Raw genomic sequence first — 20,634 nt, 5'->3', positions numbered from 1 at the left:
CCGTTATATAATAATACAAACAATCAAGCAGTTGAAATCGGCTATATATACAACTTTATATATGTGACGTATATAGAATGTCACTGTGAAAGCATTATAAATTGTTAATGAGTGGTTGCATGTATATAAACCCTCCTCTGATGAACTCATGTTTGCAGGAGACACTTGCATTTCCTTCAATCCTTGATTATTTATTAAAAGCTCTTTCAAAGATTGAAATAATTTTTTGATAGCCAGCACAGATCTGTGGTTGTGTTATCTTATTATGATTTTGAATTTCCTAATTGGCTTTAGCTGTTCAGTGTCTCAGAAACAGACACCAGTGACTGTCATCTGTCTCTCTCCTCCCATCTCTGTGCCGTCACTGTGACACGCCTGCGACGCGCGCTCATACCTGAGCCGCAGGAGTGTGGACTGTGAGCCGGTCGGGCACGCGGGTGACAGGGATGGTGATGATGCTGATGCTGCCATGGCAACAGACCTTCATGCGCTCGCACATTGATTTCATATTTATTTAACACCACGTTCGTCCTTCCCTTCACGAGGCATCCGGAATCTGACCGTGTGAAGCTCAACAAGTGAAAGTGATGAATGTGAGCCGCGACGCGCCCTGGATAAATGCCTGATAAACGCGCGTTTAAAGGAGGCGGGAGAATAACGCGCGTCTGACAGCAGCTCCCTTTATTTTCTCATCTGTTGCGCATCAGTCTGATGATGATGATGATGATGCGCCTTCACGCGTCTGCTGACTGACCGGTGTGTGTGTGTGTGTGATTGACAGATGAATGTCTTGGATCTGTGCTGCTCCCTCTCATTCGTTTTTATATAAGCGCGTCTGTTGAGCGCAAGGCTCGAGACATCACCGTGACAACCGGAGAAGAGAATCACCGCGACCGCTCGGAGATGCTGGCCGGTGTCGGAGCGCTTCGGAGCGCCTGGGCCTCAAGGACACGCGGGAGGAGAAATGAGGAGAAATGACGGACGGCGCGTGAAGACGAGCGCGTCAAGGGCGAAGGGAGCGTCACTGACGCGCGTTTATTCAAGGGCGTTCGAACACGATGAGGAGCCGTCGGAGGGCAGCGCGGCGGGGCGGAGGAAGCGTGAAGGAGAATCCGTCGTTTTACCGGCACTGAGGTCAAACTGACCGTGAGCTCGTTATTCAGACCTGCATTTATCTGACAGGAGAGTAACAACAGGTCAGTGTGTGTGTGTGTGTGCGTGTGTCTGTGTGTGTGTGTGTGTGTGTGTGTGTGTGTGTGAGCGCGTGCGTGCGTGCGCGCTCTCGCCGCTCTTTGGCACTGGCATGGATGGTGGCACAGCGGGCACCGGGGCTTCCGCGGGCACGGACCCTCGGCTCGCCCGGAACGGCGACTCTAAGCGGCGCAGCAAGAGCAGCCTTCCGTCTCCCGGTTACCGCCTCTCCCAGGCGTCTCTGGAGGGCGATCGCGGGGAGCCGCTGCCCGGGCGCCGCCGCCTCTCCATCATGAGCTCCACGCGCGACAACGGCCCATTCCGCCCGGGCACGGCGGCCGGAACCCCGACCACCCCTCTGCCACTGCCGCTCCCCCACGCCGGCTCCGCCCCGCCCACCGTGCAGCGTTCCGTGGGCTTCGCCGCCTCCAGAGCCGCTCTGGCATCCACCTCCTCCTCCACCGGCACCGGGATGGTCGTGGTGGCCGCCACCGGACCCGAGACCACCACGACCACAGCGGCCGGGAGCCCGGAGGCCGGCCCGGGTCTGGACGGTGAGGACTACAGCTACTCGAACCAGTCCACCTTCATTCAAAGGCAGTTCGGAGCCATGCTGCAGCCCGGCGTCAACAAGTTCTCGCTCCGCATGTTCGGCAGCCACAAGGCCGTGGCGCTGGAGCAGGAGAGGCTCAAATCGGCCGGAGTCTGGATCATACACCCCTACAGCGACTTCAGGTACACACACACACACACAGTTTGCACCTGTGATTCACATGTCAACAGGAATGTTTTTAAAAGAAGTCTCTTCTGCTCACCAAGACTGCATTTATTGGATCAAAAATACAGTAAAAACAGTGAAATATTATTCCAATGTAAATCAGCTGTTTTCTATGTGAATATATTGTAAAGTGTCATTTATTCCTGTGATCAAAGCTGAATTTTCAGCATCATTACTCCAGTCTTCAGTGTCACATGATCCTTCAGAAATCATTCTGATATGATGATTTGCTGCTCTAGAAACATTTATGATTATTATCAATGTTGAAAACAGTTGTGCTGCATAAAGGGTTAGTTCACCCAAGCAATTAATATTTTGTTATCAATTACTCGCCCTCGTGTCGTTAAGCTTCTTCTGTGGAACATAAAATATATTTTGAGTAATGTTAGTTTTTCACACAGTGTCCATACAATGACTCCAATTCTTTGGTTCCCAGCGCTTTTCTGTTCCACTGCAGAAAGAAAGTCATAGAGGTTTAAATGATATGAGGGCGAGTAAATGATGACAGAATGATGATAGTGATCAAAATAAATCACAATGACTCATAACTCATGAGCATCTCTTACCGTCAGCAAAAAGTCATTGTTATTTCGGTGAAGTTAGGGCATCTGTGTCGTTGATGTCAGACATTCTAATGATCTATAATGTAAACAGCAAAATGTAAATGCTTTTACTGCAGTGGATGAGTGACAGGTGAGCAGACGCTGCAGTCACGTGTGTTTCTGACTGACTCTGAATGTGGTTTCAGTGATCAGATGACAGTGTTTTGTACCCTGTTCACACCTGTCTGCCTCTGAACAGATGTTATTACAAGCTGGAAACAGACAGAGACCAGACTAAGTGAGTCACAGATACAGCAGACTCTCACACAGACAGACAGGAAGATGGTTTGTTGTGTCTGACTCTGAACGGAGCTTTAGTGTGCACACAACAATCAACACAATGAGATGATTCCTTGTGAATTTCAGGATTATATTCAGTCGTATTCAAACTTCCATGAGCAGTAGATGTTGTGTGTTCAGTTTTTTCTGGCTTTGACACAAACTGTTGAGCGATTGGTGATTGGTTACGCCTCCGCTGCCCGGGCCCGAGTGTAATCCAATGAAACCTGTAACTCTAAATATAGCTGCAGTTTCCCGCTTGAGAATTCCCAAAACACACACTGAGGCTTTTTCATCAAGTTTAATGTCAGAGTTTATTATTTTACCCATATTTTTAATAATGGGTTTAGCGTAAGGAAGCAGAGATCCCAGATCTATGTTAGGGGCCTTGTGAGCACTATTTGGGCCAAATTTCATATTTTCAGTTTAACTCTCATTAAAATGTGAAACATTTAGGGCCTTCCAAGCTTTAATATCCTCAAGGCAGTCCAACAATAGTTTTAAAGGGTGTGTCATCTGCATAACAATGAAATGAAATGCCATACTTCCTAAAAATGGACCCTAATGGGAGCATGTACAGAAAAACCGCATTGGGCCCAGAATAGAGCCCTGAGGGACACCACAAGGAAGAGGGACACAAATTCACCAAGGCAGACAGAAAATTTCCTGTCAGATAGATAGGACCTAAACCACTCTAGGACAATGCCTTTGATATCAACGGAATGATCCAATCGAGAGATCAATATGTTGTGATCAGTGGTGTCAAATGCAGATGTCAGGTCGAAAAGCATAAGAATGGCAGAATCTCCTGAGTCTGTGACCAATAAGAGATCAACATTTTTTAAAAGTGCGTCAAAGGGCTATAAAACCAGACTGAAATACCTTTAAAACTCCATGTGAATCTGAAAAAGATTGCAGTTGTATACATGCAACTTTCGCCAATATTTTATAAAGAAAAAGGGAGTTCAGAAATTGGAGAGAACCATGGTGGCAAAATTAGATTTTGGTTGAACCACCTGAGGTCAAACTGCTATTAATAGTTCTGTGGATTATAGGCTCTATAGTTTCACTTGTAAAAACACAGACCGACTACATCTGTGGGACAGGAGGATGGTTTCAATTGATCAATAACATCTTTCAAAAAAGAAAGAGGCACAGGTTCAGACTGTTCTATACACGACATCTGAATATGCATATGAGCACAATTAGTCTGTCTGCTGTCAGAAATGAGCATGGATCAAATATTCATAATGTGATGCATTATTCATCCAATGTATGCATAATGCATAATTCAATCAGCTACGATTTCAATTACGTTAAACTGAGACTATGAATAAAGAAACGAGGCAGAGAAAGTCAGTCAGTCAGACGGTGCAGGGCTGATGGGAAACTGCTGCTGCAGATTATGAGCAGATTATTACTGATCGCACACCTGCATGTGTGTGTGACGCCGAGCCTCAGACCTGCTCTAGTGTCCCAGTTTCTCCATCAGGATGCTTCTGTTATTTTATATTCTCATTTACGCTAGAATGCCATTGCAGGACACAGATGATGTCTGACGTGCTCAGCTGGACTCTTGCATTACGGTATTATCTCTCCATGCAGCTCTGCATCTCTCATAGGGAGATGATCAATAATATTGATCTCATAACTGCAGACAGAGATAATCAGACACTTACAGACTTACAGAGATCCTACAGCTGCGTCCGAAATCACATACTTTCTGAGTAGGTACTTCTTTTGATTAAAGTTACCATGAAATCAAAGCGATTCTTATTTTATAGTACTTATTCTAAATGTTTTATCAGTTCACATCATTATTTTTTTTAATTCATGTTCCTCGTAACCTTGAATCAGAATAACTTCCCCTCCCTTTTGCTGCATCTCTTCTCTGATGACGAGGGCGGGGCAACCTGTCACTCACATGAGATCCACCAATAGAAAACACAACCATCCAATCAATTCCCCACAGACAAAATCAAGCCCTGCCCTACATTTGTTCTTGTTCCAGAAGTGTTTCACTCGATATACGTCACAATAGAGAAGAAAAGACGAATACAACCTTATCGATTGATTAAGAGTATAGCCTTCACTTTTGACAGTGTAGAGAAATGTATTTGGATGCATGTTAACAGAGTCGCTCAAACCGTCCGTCTGCAGGTTTTATTGGGATCTCCTCATGCTGCTGCTGATGGTGGGAAATCTCATCATCCTCCCGGTGGGAATCACGTTCTTTAAGGACGAGAACACGCCTCCGTGGATCATCTTCAATGTGGTGTCGGACACGCTCTTCCTGGTGGACCTGGTGCTGAACTTCCGTACCGGGATTGTGAAAGAGGACAGTACGGAGATCCTGCTGGACCCGAAGGCTATCCGCCAACGCTACCTGAAGAGCTGGTTCCTCGTGGACTTCGTGTCTTCGATCCCGGTGGATTATATCTTCCTGATGGTGGACCTGGAAGCTCGACTGGACTCAGAGGTAAAGGAATAAAGTCTGTCTGTCTCTCATTGAGACATCATGTAACATCAGAGCTGAAAGCTTCCTCTTCACTGTAACAAGAGCTTGAGTTGAAATGTTCATTCAGAAATCTGTGCAGCAGTTCAGCTAAAATTATCATTCTTGTCATCATTTACTCATGTTGTTTAAACCTGTTTGACTTTCTTTCTTCAATGAAACACAAAAGAAGATATTTTGGGAAACTGGGTGTTTTTTTTTTTTTTGTCCATGCAGTGAAAGTCAATGGGATCCAATGTTGTTTGGTTCCCAGTGTTGTTCAAAATATCTTTTTATGTCCCACTGAAGAAAGAAAGAAAGCTTGAAAGCATGAACTAGCTTTTCTGCATCAGAACGTTCCGTAGCTTAGCGATTTTTCTGAGGTGGAATACGGCTTTTTTGTATCATATGAAATATGATTTTTGTTGTATAATATAGCACCCAGGTCTTTAACTGTAGAGGATGAAGTAACAGTACATACTTCTAGATACAAATTACTGGTCATTCCAATATTTTATATCTCTAACATACTCTGTCACCTTGGATAATTTGGAGATTTCATCTGGTCATGATAAAATATATATCTAAGTATCATTAGCATAACAGTGGAAACTACTATAATTCCATGTTTTCTAATAATATTGAAAATAGCGGAGGGCCTAACACAGAACCTTGAGGCACTTCATAATTTACTGACGTTAATTTGGATAATTCCCTGTTTAAATAAACAAAATGGAAATGGTCTGATAGGTACGATCTAAACCACCTTAATGCCTGTCCTTGAATAGGGTTAGATATAAACTTAGATATAGAATTGTAAGATATAAACTTAGAATTGTGAGAAAAAACGTCAGAATTGTGAGATAAACATCACAATTACCATTTTTTTGTTTTAAATTTTGTGGTGGAAACAAGCTTCCATAAGAAAGTCACACAGGTTTGAATGACAAGAGGGTGAGTAAATGATGACAGAATGGTCATTTTTGGGTGAACCCTTTAACAAAGAAGTGACCCATGGTCAAGTTAAGTCAGCTTTATTTTTACAGTGCTTTATACAGTACAGGTTGTGTCAAAGCTGGTTGTGTCAAAGCACAATAATAAACAGAAAAATAACAGAATCAATGATGCAAACTTCATCAGAAACGAGACAAATTTAGATTCAGGAGTAAAGCAGCTCTACAGAAGATTAGAGAGTCATTATTCAGAAGTTCTGTTCTCATCTGATAGTGTCAGTGCAGTCAGATCGATTTCAAACCTGATCTTTACCCAACCTAAACTAGTCAGTAAATGAATGCAGGTGTACTGGTGTAAATGTGTGTGTGTTTGGCTCTTTCCCGCAGGTGTACCGGACAGCTCGAGCGTTGCGGATCGTTCGGTTCACCAAGATCCTGAGCCTGCTGCGGCTGCTGCGTCTGTCCCGACTCATACGGTACATCCACCAGTGGGAGGAGGTGAGATCACTGTATTGTTAGTGTTGTGGTTCGGGACATGTTGAGTCGCGGTTCTCTCATGATCCCGTGCCGCCTCTCCTGTCGCTCTGGGTGATTAATCCAGTTTATTTTCAATTACCATTTTGGCTTCCAACGATTCTGAAAACAAGATAATCAAGATAAATGGTTATTGTGCTGCATTCTGTTTCACAGTGATGCTCTCATAATGTCTAGTGTTATAAAGTTTATACTTTGCATGAGTTTTTAATCTTTACCAGTTTAAATGTCTAAGTGATTTTAAACCACTCAATCATTTTATATGTAATTCATACAGTAAAGACCATGCAATGTTTTGTTTTTGCATTTAATGACTTTATTCAGTTTCTGTAGTATAGATATGTCTGAAAAACATAAAGCACTGTTTATTTGATTTGTATCTTTGTTTTGTTGTATTTACAGTAGTGGCCAAAAGTGACGTCTGGAGGGGATGTTTGTTTTTAATGACCCTGCAAGTTCGATTAAACCATCAAAATATGAGGAAAATATTTTATATTTTTTAAATATTTTAAATATGAGGGAAGAACAAAACACTAAACTTGATGAAGGTATTTATCTGACATAATTATATGGCAAACTACAGCTACAGGTTTATGAATAAAAATGCATAGAAAATAAAAAAGCTCACAGGAAAAAACAAACATTGTTATTAATATTTTGTTGGTTCTCTCTTGTTTTGCATGTATTCATAATTTCTGGACAAAAATGATGTCGGCACAATTAGCCAAAATCAGCCAAATCAGCCAATCAGCCAATCAGCCAAAATCATATTTAACATATTTCTAATAATATTTGAATAAAGGGTGAAGATGTCAATTTTCCTCGGCCGGACATCACTTTTGCCCACTACTATATTTGTCCTGTTGCTCGTTCTTTTTTATTGCTTGTTTTAAGTAAGCATGAGATCTTTTTACTTGCATTAGTTTGGCTAGTATTAGATTTTGCTGCGATATCAAGAATATTGTAAAATTGTACTGGCATCTAAAGTTTTGCAATGGTAATTATGGAAGCTTGTTTCTTGTTGCCAAGGAATTAAATAAAAAAGGTACAGTAATTGCAACTTTTCATCTCACATTTCACATAAATCGCAATTCTGACTTTTTTTCTTGGAATTTGGAGATAAAAAGTCGCAATTACCAATTTCCTTATTTATTTATTTATTTATTTTTTCAATGCTGGAAACAAGCTTCTATAGGTAACAAAACATCCTTATTTCCAGCAAAAAAAATTAAATATAACAATATTGTGAAATTAAATTTGGTTATATTTCTCACCCCTATTATGATGTTTCCAAAATCAGTGAGTAATTTCCTCAATACCGACCAAAATAATCATAACTTTTGCTATAGTCAAGCATTTTAAATAAGAGTGATTACAAGAGTATGTGTGTCCCACAGATTTTCCACATGACCTATGACCTGGCCAGCGCGATGGTGCGGATCGTCAATCTGATCGGCATGATGCTTCTGTTGTGTCACTGGGACGGATGTCTGCAGTTCCTGGTGCCGATGCTGCAGGACTTCCCGCTGGACTGCTGGGTCTCCAAGAACAACATGGTGGTGAGGAAGACTTTCTGATCTGCAGTGCTGGAAAAATAATGACTGTTTTCACACAGGTTTCACAAACACAAAACGTTCTGGCAAGGTTCTTTTAAAGTTATGAACAAATGTTCTTCCACTAACGTTAATGGAACGTTCATTCAAAGTAATCTGGTCTTTAATAATGTTCTCAAAACATTAACACAAAAACATTATTTATACATTGTTCATGGAACGTTTTAGTTCATCTAATGTTTTTTAAATGTTACTACTTGTTTCAGAACGTTCAGAGAACATTCAAAATAACGTTACCAAGAATGATAAAATGGAATTTTCTCTTAATGTTCATATAACCAAGAAACAATGTTTTTGAAACATTTTAAAAACTTTTTATTTTGAACATTCAGAATAATGTTTTAAAGTGTAATATGAACGTTAGCAAAACGTTCTTAGAACATGTTTTTGTGACCTGGGATAGTCCCGCCCTTAACATGCGATTGTCGGGACACTCAGTCGAACAGATCAGTGTTCTGAAAGAGTCACAGCATTTCACAAGCTGCTGAAACACTGTCAACACAGCATGAACAGTGGATTAGTCTGGTGTCAGTGTGTTTAAGATATTTGCATATCAAAGAGCAATTTGAAGTCAGCATGTTTAACTGAAAGTTAAGCCAGATTCATGCCGATGAGTGTGTGTGTGTGTGTGTGTGTGTGTGCATGTGGATAACAGTGTCAACAGCCTAATGCATGGAAATGTAAATATGAATTTGTAAGATGATCTTTTCTTTGTTTTGAGTTCTGTTTCAATTTGAAAATCCAGAGGTGCCTACATAGACAGCATCATAGACAAAGTCAAACACTCAAGCGGCTCAATGATGCTGCCCAAATCTGATGCAGCATCACAATAATGTTCACTCATCATGTTCCCTCAGAAGGCTGCTGTCTCTGTAGACTGTGAGGAAGCTTGTATTATTCTGCTCATGTCAGAATTACCATAATTATGAGACGACTAGTCAGAATTCTGAAGTCTGAGCTGTTGAGCTCGTCCTTGGACTTAGAAGTGATTGGTTTCTATGGCAACGCTCACTCTAAAAGCCAGGATGGATTCATGCTGATGGCAGGAAAAGCTTCATCTGTACAGTAATTCACGTCTGCTTTAGTTCCTCTACTAATCAAATTCATACTTTAGACTTGTCGTTGTGTACTATAGATGTTGTAGGGCTCTATGAAATATGTTTTATTTTTTCACAAATTCCATTTTCTTCCCCTAAATTCATGTCTAATAAATTGAACTCATAAAACTTTACCAATTTAATCCATCTTTTGAAATATAAACATTGCATTTTGTGTTTGACAACAGAGTTTTATATATATATATAGTAAGATATTTTGTCATCATTTTGTCATTTTGTCAAAACCTTTATTTTGGCATTTTGCACCATGAATGTATATTACAGTTTTACTAAATTACTTAAACACTAAAGAGTATGAGTAAGAGGAGGAAGAGTATGTGTAAGAGGAGGAAGAGTATGAGTAAGAGGAGGAAGAGTGTGTGTAAGAGGAGGAAGAGTGTGTGTAAGAGGAGGAAGAGTATGTGTAAGAGGAGGAAGAGTATGAGTAAGAGGAAGAAGAGTGTGTGTAAGAGGAGGAAGAGTGTGTGAGAGGAGGAAGAGTATGAGTAAGAGGAGGAAGGGTGTGTGTAAGAGGAGGAAGAGTATGAGTAAGAGGAGGAAGAGTGTGTGTAAGAGGAGGAAGAGTATGAGGAAGAGGAGGAAGAGTGTGTGTAAGAGGAGGAAGAGTGTGTGTAAGAGGAGGAAGAGTATGAGTAAGAGGAGGAAGAGTGTGTGTAAGAGGAGGAAGAGTGTGTAAGAGGAGGAAGAGTATGAGTAAGAGGAGGAAGAGTGTGTGAGAGGAGGAAGAGTATGAGTAAGAGGAGGAAGAGTGTGTGTAAGAGGAGGAAGAGTATGAGTAAGAGGAGGAAGAGTGTGTGTAAGAGGAGGAAGAGTATGAGTAAGAGGAGGAAGAGTGTGTGTAAGAGGAGGAAGAGTATGAGTAAGAGGAGGAAGAGTGTGTGTAAGAGGAGGAAGAGTGTGTGTAAGAGGAGGAAGAGTATGAGTAAGAGGAGGAAGAGTGTGTGTAAGAGGAGGAAGAGTGTGTGTAAGAGAAGGAAGAGTATGAGTAAGAGGAGGAAGAGTGTGTGTAAGAGGAGGAAGAGTGTGTGTAAGAGGAGGAAGAGTATGAGTAAGAGGAGGAAGAGTGTGTGTGTAAGAGGAGGAAGAGTATGTGTAAGAGGAGGAAGAGTATGAGTAAGAGGAGGAAGAGTGTGTGTAAGAGGAGGAAGAGTGTGTGAGAGGAGGAAGAGTATGAGTAAGAGGAGGAAGAGTGTGTGTAAGAGGAGGAAGAGTATGAGTAAGAGGAGGAAGAGTGTGTGTAAGAGGAGGAAGAGTGTGTGTAAGAGGAGGAAGAGTATGAGTAAGAGGAGGAAGAGTATGTGTAAGAGGAGGAAGAGTATGTGTAAGAGGAGGAAGAGTGTGTGTAAGAGGAGGAAGAAGATGAGTAAGAGGAGGAAGAGTATGTGTAAGAGGAGGAAGAGTATGTGTAAGAGGAGGAAGAGTATGAGTAAGAGGAGGAAGAGTATGAGTAAGAGGAGGAAGAGTGTGTGTAAGAGGAGGAAGAGTGTGTGTAAGAGGAGGAAGAAGATGAGTAAGAGGAGGAAGAGTATGTGTAAGAGGAGGAAGAGTATGTGTAAGAGGAGGAAGAGTATGAGTAAGAGGAGGAAGAGTATGAGTAAGAGGAGGAAGAGTGTGTGTAAGAGGAGGAAGAGTGTGTGTAAGAGGAGGAAGAGTATGAGTAAGAGGAGGAAGAGTGTGTGTAAGAGGAGGAAGAAGATGAGTAAGAGGAGGAAGAGTATGAGTAAGAGGAGGAAGAGTGTGTGTAAGAGGAGGAAGAGTATGAGTAAGAGGAGGAAGAGTGTGTGTAAGAGGAGGAAGAGTGTGTGTAAGAGGAGGAAGAAGATGAGTAAGAGGAGGAAGAGTGTGAGTAAGAGGAGGAAGAGTGTGTGTAAGAGGAGGAAGAGTATGAGTAAGAGGAGGAAGAGTATGAGTAAGAGGAGGAAGAGTGTGTGTAAGAGGAGGAAGAGTATGAGTAAGAGGAGGAAGAGTATGAGTAAGAGGAAGAAGAGTATGAGTAAGAGGAGGAAGAGTGTGTGTAAGAGGAGGAAGAGTATGAGTAAGAGGAGGAAGAGTGTGTGTAAGAGGAGGAAGAGTGTGTGTAAGAGGAGGAAGAGTATGAGTAAGAGGAGGAAGAGTGTGTGTAAGAGGAGGAAGAGTATGAGTAAGAGGAGGAAGAGTATGAGTAAGAGGAAGAAGAGTATGAGTAAGAGGAGGAAGAGTGTGTGTAAGAGGAGGAAGAGGAAGAGTAAGATGTGGACAGTGTTGTCAAGGCTGGATCGGCACACTAGAGGGTTTTTCCCATCATTCCCTGTGATGTGGATCAAGCCGGACCAACATGAAGACGTGATGCTGAGGCAGAATGAATCACTGGCTTTGATTTTGCAGCTGTTCGACTCTTGAGTGTTTCATGCTTTTCATTTAGAGTGTTTTGGCTATTTCAGTTGGACTGTATTTTTACAGTATTCAAGTGCTGAATATACAGACATTCAATACTACACAATATTCACTACAATACAGTGTACAGTTTATTCACCTTCTACTGTAAGTTGCGTTTACTATACTTTTTATGTAGTTGCAAAAACAATTTACTGTTACAATACACTTTCTTTTGTGATATACTTTTGTGTGTGTGTGTTTGACTGTTCACTGCTTCATGCACCTGCTTGTCTTGTCGGAATATTGAGGCAACATTACAAAATATCTAATTAAAAACAGGACACACACACACACACACACATTGTGTGATTGAATCGCTGACTCACCCGCAGTAGGGTTTCCACCATTGTTGTCGTGGTGACGGTTGCTAGGCAGCTGATGCTCAGTGTTCCCCAGATAGCAGCAGATCTGTGCTATATTTGTCTCCTCCATCATGTCAGTCTTGAGCACAGGAGAGATAAACATAGCACAGTCATCTCATTCACAAAACACACACTCGCGCTCATGACACACATGATCTCTGGGCTGCGTTTGAGCATTTTGTCTGCTTCACCTCAGTACTGGATCAGTGCATGTTGTCTGTAGTCATTGTGTTTTAAAACTAGTTTGATTTTAACAATTTGCAGTCAGTTGTGCTCCTTCTCAAAGCGTCCTGTTGATGCACTGAAGGTCAAAGATGATTATGTAACGGATCACAGCACTGGACAAGAGGCTGGTTTGTCTGCATTTCTGCCTGTGAAGCGTTTCATTCCTGCTGTATTTGAGCAGCACTTTTAGAAACGAGGGCGAATCCCCATGTGACTCGACACAACGGCAGGGAAAATCTCCTTGACAGTGTAGAAGATTCCTTGGGAGAAACCAAAGGGAGAAACAGCCCACATGAACACTGCGTACTTTACACCGTATGTGGTAACTGACTGAAAAGATACTCAAAGGGCACATTAATATATATATATATATATATATATAGCCAGTGTCAATAAATGACAGTGTTTATCTTTATACAGTATAAACCCTTTAACCCTAATCTGACCCCAGCGCCGCCGCAGCGTGTCTCTGATGGCAGTATGAATCTCAGGCGATGATTTGATGGTCTGCTCTGTGTTTCAGAACGACACGTGGGGCATCCAGTACTCATACGCGCTCTTCAAGGCCATGAGTCACATGCTGTGCATCGGTTACGGCGCTCAGGCTCCGGAGGGAATGACGGACGTCTGGCTCACCATGCTCAGCATGATCGTGGGCGCCACGTGTTACGCCATGTTCATCGGCCACGCCACTGCCCTCATCCAGTCCCTGGACTCGTCCCGCCGACAGTATCAGGAGAAGGTAAAGCACTGAATGATGGCAGATGGTGACTTTTAAGTGACCTCATTCATGCTGTTCTTTATTCGTCAGGCTTGATCATCAGTGGATATATGAAAATGTTTTTTAGCACTTTTATATATTTTTCTGTCAGGTGTGACATACTAAACCATCAGCAGCTATAATGAAAATATTTTTTTTTAACATTATTATACATATTCTAATTATTCACCTGTCTGTCGTTCAGTATAAGCAGGTGGAGCAGTACATGTCGTTCCACAAGCTTCCAGCAGATGTCAGGCAGAAAATCCACGAGTATTATGAACATCGATACCAGGGCAAGATGTTTGATGAGGACAACATTCTGGGAGAGCTGAGCGACCCCTTAAAGGAGGTTTGTATTCACTAAACTCATGGCTTCCCAAAGTTTACTTTTCAGTTTCAGCTTTTTTTGTTTTTTTTTACATGTGCAATGGTATTCCACAGTGTATAAATATAAGGCAGTGTATAAATGTGTTGAATAAATGGAAGCAAATAAACAAGAAGTGATGATATGTAACAGTATTTGAAGTGTAATAAACACCTACACTGAGTATAGAGTCACATGTAAAATATTCGCAGTTGGGTAGCTGACTTGACCTTTAACATCAAAAAACATTTTAAACAACAACAAAACATTATTATACAAGCAATTTTTGTAATTTTGTACATGCAATTTTTTTATGAATATGGAATATTTGTACTGTTAAAATGCATTTGTCAACTAAAACTCTGGATGTGATTATGTGCCATCTAAAATATTGATGATGAATAAATATAAATTGTTATTTGTCGTCAACTACCCAACTGAAGTTTGCCCACACCGTTATATTATGTGTTTTCAGACACAAGCAGATATCACAGAACTATTTTAGGTTATATTCAAAACACCAGCATTATTGTGGTATGTAAGTGTGACTTTTTGTTGTTGCATTTTACAAGTTTTAACCACCTAAATAATGTCTACTTGTCCACAGGAAATTGTTAGCTTCAACTGCCGTAGCTTGGTGGCTAACATGCCTCTCTTCGCTAACGCTGACCCAAACTTTCGTAACAGCAGTGCTCACAAAGCTGAAGTTTGAGGTGTTCCAGCCCAATGACTTCATCATTCGCGAGGGAACCTGTTGGCCGTAAAATGTATTTCATCCAGCATGGACGGGTCAGTGTACTTACTCGTGGAAACAGGGAGACCAAGCTTAGTGATGGGTCTTACTTTGGAGGTGAGTTTACGGCTGATTGGTGGATGTCAGATGTTTGTAATGAGCTTTCCCAGCTCACAAATATATTCTATGTTTTACTAATGTTCCCATTAAATGTTCTCTGAAGGTTCAAAACGTCCAGTTTTTAAGTGCAGTACCAAGTCTTAAGGATTTATTGCCTTGATCTGGGGTGCATTTCCCAAAGGCATCGTTTAGCTAACTATTCTCGCAAGTTCTGTTGAATTGTGTTGGTTACAACGGAACTTGCGACCATATTTGGGAAACGCACTCGAGAGGTTTAAGTACATTGGACATCAATTGTCCTCTAGATCCCTTTCTAACCTTCTCGTGGTCTTTCTCCATCACTCAGAGATCTGTCTGTTGACTCGTGGTAGGAGGACAGCCAGTGTCCGGGCAGATACGTACTGTCGACTTTACTCCCTCAGTGTGGGCAGTTTCAATGAGGTTCTGGAAGAGCATCCCATGATGAGACGAGCCTTCGAGACGGTGGCAGCGGACAGACTTGATCGCATCGGTAAAACCGCTTTTGTCCCCTTTATAAAGCTGAAAACTCAACTCTAAAATAAACAATTAAATCTCTTCTCCTTTGCTTTCACTATTTCTTAAATCCCTCCCTGTTCTAGTCTGTACTGTTCAATATGTGTAACTTTGTGTTGTTGCCCCTTAAATTAATCCCTTAAATGTGTAACTGATTTTGTAGTTGATGAATTGAGGCTTTGGCTTACTAAATTTAAAGTTCCCAAATCTTTTCTGTACCGTGAAAGTGACAAAAATGACAGAATAGCACCATAAAATGAGTCAATATGGGACATGAGTAAGTAAATAAGAGAAAATCTTCATTTTTGATTGGCTTAAAAAAATATTTAATTCTTAGGGAACAGTGTAGGGGAACAGTGTTAATAATTATTTTCTTATTGTTTTAACCCTATTCTGAATTCATTTTTCTCACAGGTAAGAAGAACTCAATTTTGTTGCGCAAGACCTCACAGGGGGGATCTGTAGCGGGCAGCAGTTTGGGACGGGGTGGAGGGAGCCGCGGCGGAGGAGCAGGAGGTGCGGGTCTGGGTTCTTGTGATAGTGTTCTGGTCCAGCAGATTGTGAAGCACGACAGCATGCCCACCATGCAGGACATCACTGCCGCGAGCAACCGAGGCAGCACCGGAGGCACAGTCTCACCCCGACCTCATCCGGTGATCTGGGCACCGCTGGTCCACGCTCCCCTCCAGACGGCCGCTGCCACCACCAATGTGGCCATAGCCTTGATGCATCAGCAACAGCAGCAGCAACAATTGCAACAACAGCTACAACAACAACATGCCCTTGGAGCTGCCATCTTTCTTCCCATCTCACCATCGCCCTCGTCCTGCCCTCTTTCACCTCCCCGTCCACCCATACTACACCCTCGGCAGTCACTCAGTTCCCTCATTGGCGTGATGGGCGGTCTGCCCCCGCGAGGAGTCCCGTCCTCTATAACACCTTCACCCTCGCCCTCAACTATGGGACCGACTGCTGTGGCTCCTTCAGCAGGCGGAGTGGCAAAAACTCCCCCAACACCTGCGTCGTCAGTACCCGCTCCCTTGCAGGCTAGCAGAACACTTCATTACAGTCTCCGCCTCCACACAGAGCCCACAACATCACCTGTCCATAAAGTCCCACCTCCCTCCTCAACGGTCACAGTGCCGTCTGTCGAAGGACGCAACGTCGGCTCCGGGCCACAGGGGGCGAAAGAGGCTCTACTACGTCATGTTGGAGGAGGTAGCACCCAAGGCCTCCCAATGATCGGTCGGCTTACCCAGGAGGCCAGACTGCTCTCCGCCTCCCAGCCGACTCTTCCCCACCGCAGCTGGGTGGGCGTGCAGCCTCACCCACCTCTCCATCGTAAAGCATCTGGAGGAAACCTGCTGCCGGCACCCTTCCTTTTATCCTCAGGACTCGCTAGAGGAGGAAGCGCAGGTGTTTTGAGCTCAAATGCACCACAGCCTGGCACCGCACAGATGCCCCTACACACACCCCTACTGTTGCCCTCTCAGCTGACGCATACACCTCCACTCACATCAGCTCCAGGATCTACTCCGCCACTCCTTGCCCTCTTCTCGTCCTCCCCAAAGCAAACCCCTCTTTGTTCCAGCAACCCTCCTTTATCTCTCATGGCCACATCTTGTGGTCTAGGGGTTCCTCAAACCCAGCGAGCCAAACCCGGCACTGCAATACATACTCCTCCTTCAACCTCTCCTCCTCCTTGCCTACGCCCTCCTTCTCCCTCTCATTCCACCTCCACCTCTCCAACTTCATCTTCCGGCATCTCTTTGGCTCAGAATTCCCGTACCAAACCCTCTCAGACCACTCCACCACCTTTATCCTCCACCACCAACTCAACACCCACCATCACTCCTTCTCAAACCCCCACCCCAACTCGAACCCCAACCCCTATTCAAACCCCCATTCAGACCCCCACCCAATCTAGAACACCAGTGGCCATCCAATCCCAAGGTCGGTGTCCAACTCCCGTCCAGATCCCATCAGCGGCACAAACTCCAACCTCAACCTCTATTCAGAGTCCACTTCCCACCCAGACTCCAAGTAAACATCTGAGTTCCACCCCGAGCCAAAGTGCTTCTGTTCAGATTCCAGCCGCTGTCCAGATCCTTGGTCCTCCCCCGGCACGTTCTCCGGTCTCCACTCAAACCTCAACTCCGAGCTCTTCTTGGACCCCAGGCTCTCCCATCAACACCCCAGCCCAAAGCAGACCCTCAACGCCTGTTCTGGCCCAATCACAGACACACACCCCATCACCTTCTCCTGCATCCACTCCATCTCCTGCCACTTCACAGCCACAGAAGCCAGCTGCCTCCCAGACTCAGACCTTAAATGTTCTGTCTGCTCCTACCTTAAGTCCATCTCCCATTCCTGCTTCCACTGCCTCCTCATCTACAGTCCTCCAGTCCATCTCCACCATCTCCACTTCACCAAAAGAGGCAAAGAAAGAACAGGACTTGCCTCAGACACAGAGAGATTCAGAGACAAAGAGACAAAAATATCCTGCCAACATGTGAGGAGGAAGGTGGACGCTGGTCGGAGGCTCATGTTTTGTCCGCGGTGAGTTCAGGAGATGAGATGTCACGTGTCAGCTGTATCAGTTCAGGCTCTGCAGGTTCCATGAGCATGCTGTCTGCATTTGACCCTCCCTGGTTTGGTCAGTCTTGGCCATGGGAAGGTTTAACACCCCTGACTTTACATCTACTCTAACTATTTAAAGTAAAAACAAAAACGAGCAGAAAATGTTTGACTCAAAAGTAGAACCAGTGTGGGAATGTCAAGTAGAATATTTTTGTATCCCTGCTGAGAAATTTCAATGGTCTGACTGGTGAACTAACATAGTCATGTTGATCACCAGCAAAACATGCTATAGAACCAGCATGATCTTTCTACAGAGCCCCTAAAAAGATGTTTGATATTTGCAGAAAATAAACGCTGGTCTTTTCAACAGAAAAGCCCTTTTAATCTTTCATAGTATAGACACAAATTCTGTCATTTGCCAAAAATGTCTTAAAGGGAATGTAACAGCAGAACTGCCACCACTTTTTGACGCATTTGCACAGAATGTTAAAGATACAAGGAGCATTTTCATATCAGATCATAACCTGCAGACAATGAAAGCATAACCTGAGTTTGAAATGATCAAATTACCGATGAATATTAGTGATTAAACGTTCGTCACAGGGTTAGAACTACAGCAAATCTTTTTGCACTTTCGTTTATGAGTCAAATGGAGCGTGTCCTTGGGCACTATACTGGAATAATACATTTTTAGACTGAAAAAAAAAATAAATAAATAAAATTTAGACACAGTGGATTTGTGTTAATTTAGTGTACACTGCCTGTAAACTATAAATGGTGCATTGTACATAGTGACTTAAGTAGAAAATTAATTTCTACATGAAAAACAGAACTACGATTTTATCGTTCTTAACAATTTTGCGTACTTGTGTTTGTCTAGCGCCGTCTGTTAAACCATTAGCCAGTGATTACCTGATCAGTATGCAAGTCAAAAGAATCAATCAATGCAAAATTAAATCCTTGAGACCTGAGTGAAGAATTACCAAAGTACATATTTAGGAAATAAGCTTCCTACCAAATGTATAAATTGATTTTTGCTTTATATTCTCTTAGGAAAGGAGGACTTTTGTTGCTATAGCAAGTTTCCATTTGGTGCTTTCATTGGTGCCCGAACATACGGAGCCCCTGAAGGGTCACGGTGATGGAAATAAAATAAGATTATGTTTCAATGCTTTTGCATGCTCTCACAAAACTTTACGTGGGCGGGAGCATCGCAGTTTGAGTTGTGTTAAATATTATTTTATTGATAGCCAGTGTCAGCATGCTCAGAAACCTCGTGACCTGAGTCTGCATAAACTGACTGACGTTTAATATCTGAAAATTTGTTTCCAGCTTCTCCCCTCTCGTCTCTTTTTTAATCACCAAAGTGTAATATTTGCCCATTATATAACTAATAATTAGCATCACAGATGTGACAATAGTTATTTAAATAACTGTAAAGAATATATATATATACATACATACACTGTATATCAATATATTTCTTTTGATAAAAATAGAAGCAATCCATTAGTAGTTTGTCGTCTCAGGTGTTTGACGTTAGTTTTGAACAATATGACTATAATGTTCATATTCTCACTCTACTGTAACTGAACTAGTGTTTTGTTTTGATTGTGTGTTGCACTAAACAGCGAGCGCACAGCAGCGCTTTAGTTCTCAGCCGCTGTAGCCTGATTCCCTGTGAGCGTCTCTGCCTCTCTCTGTCCGTTAGTGTCACACGCATCTGATGCTTTACGGTCTTTCATCTGGACCAGAGCAGCTTTCATCTTTCTTTCGCTCTTGTACTGTAGCCGCTTCCATTCAGTAACACACACACACACTTTTCCCCGTATGAATCTCTCATGTTGTGCCCAGTGCTGTTCCTTAGTGTTTTGTGCCGATAGTGAGATTATGTCTACTTTCCCCTCCAATACCATGTTGCCTAGATTGCACATTTAAGGACCAAATGTTTATTTTTATTTGTTCTCACAGCTTTAGCTTTTGAGAAAAAGGAAATAATAGTCTATAATGAGACATACAATGAGATGTAAGAGAAATAATGACGAACATGTGAAAAAGATTTTTGCCAAATCAGAATAAAGTGAATTTAGGATCAGTTTTCTGTGTCACAGTTTGTTATCACACACACACTAATGATACATAATTCTGAATGTGCCATTTATAACATACAGGTCTATTTGCTGGTGTGTGTGTGTGTGTGTGTGTGTGTGTTGTGCTGCACAGCTGCGTCTCAGTGTTTCCTCCTGACAGTGTAATGATCATCTGCTCCCTCATGCAGTGTTGATGTGTGACTAGTGATTAGAGAGGAACAGGACAGTTTTATTCATAGTATGACTGTGTGGAGCTGAAACAGTAAAGCATGTATGGTTAGTGGAGAGAATAAGGCAACAGAGCAGCTTTTCCAGCTAACAAACATATGCTTTAAGAACATTTTGCTCATTTTCATATTAAGTTATGTGCAAAAAAATCCCCTTTTTAAATGTTTGGTCAATGCAAATGTTAAGGGAACATTCCATTGTATCATTCATTTTATTCAAATTTAAAAAAAACGTCCCAACATTTTTGGAATTCGGGTTGTATATTTGCTACATATAAAGATTTTGAAGTGTCAAAAGGTCATTCGGTTTAACCGTCCAAAGGCCAATACAGCCATTTAATTTGTGATTAAAATATCTGAAAATGTAATAAATATATATATATTTTTTATTCTGGCATTATTTTATAACATCATATATCAACATAGTGCAAAATAGTATTAAAATTATGTGTAGAAGTCGTTGCTTTGTTATGAGAAAGAATGTCCGGAAAAATTAATTTCATTGATGTCATTCGGAGTAACCAATATAAAGGGATCATTTTGCATCAAGTCATGCGGTCAGTATCATGTGACAGGATGTGACATCATTCAGACACCTGCAAAGGACCACATGGTCATGAAGCAAAGTTACTAAATTTGATAAATTCATGTTTTCTCTT

The 20,634-nt window shown here is 42.3% G+C and overlaps 1 protein-coding gene across 1 annotated transcript; it reads left to right on the top strand.

The window, feature by feature from the left end:
- The first annotated feature begins 252 nt into the window (after positions 1-252).
- LOC125243325 (potassium/sodium hyperpolarization-activated cyclic nucleotide-gated channel 3) lies at positions 253-19,753 on the top strand. The gene is given in 11 exon segments (XM_048152868.1): positions 253-1,926; positions 5,011-5,329; positions 6,685-6,795; positions 8,229-8,390; positions 13,088-13,306; positions 13,530-13,676; positions 14,299-14,367; positions 14,369-14,443; positions 14,445-14,541; positions 14,891-15,055; positions 15,493-19,753. Coding segments are annotated over 11 exon segments (4,089 nt in total). The 5' UTR covers positions 253-1,303; the 3' UTR covers positions 17,595-19,753.
- Positions 19,754-20,634: the final 881 nt, after the last annotated feature.

Source organism: Megalobrama amblycephala, linkage group LG13 (assembly GCF_018812025.1).
Source record: "Megalobrama amblycephala isolate DHTTF-2021 linkage group LG13, ASM1881202v1, whole genome shotgun sequence".
NCBI classification, from domain to species: domain Eukaryota; kingdom Metazoa; phylum Chordata; class Actinopteri; order Cypriniformes; family Xenocyprididae; genus Megalobrama; species Megalobrama amblycephala.
This window is presented reverse-complemented; position numbering and strand designations above follow the sequence as displayed.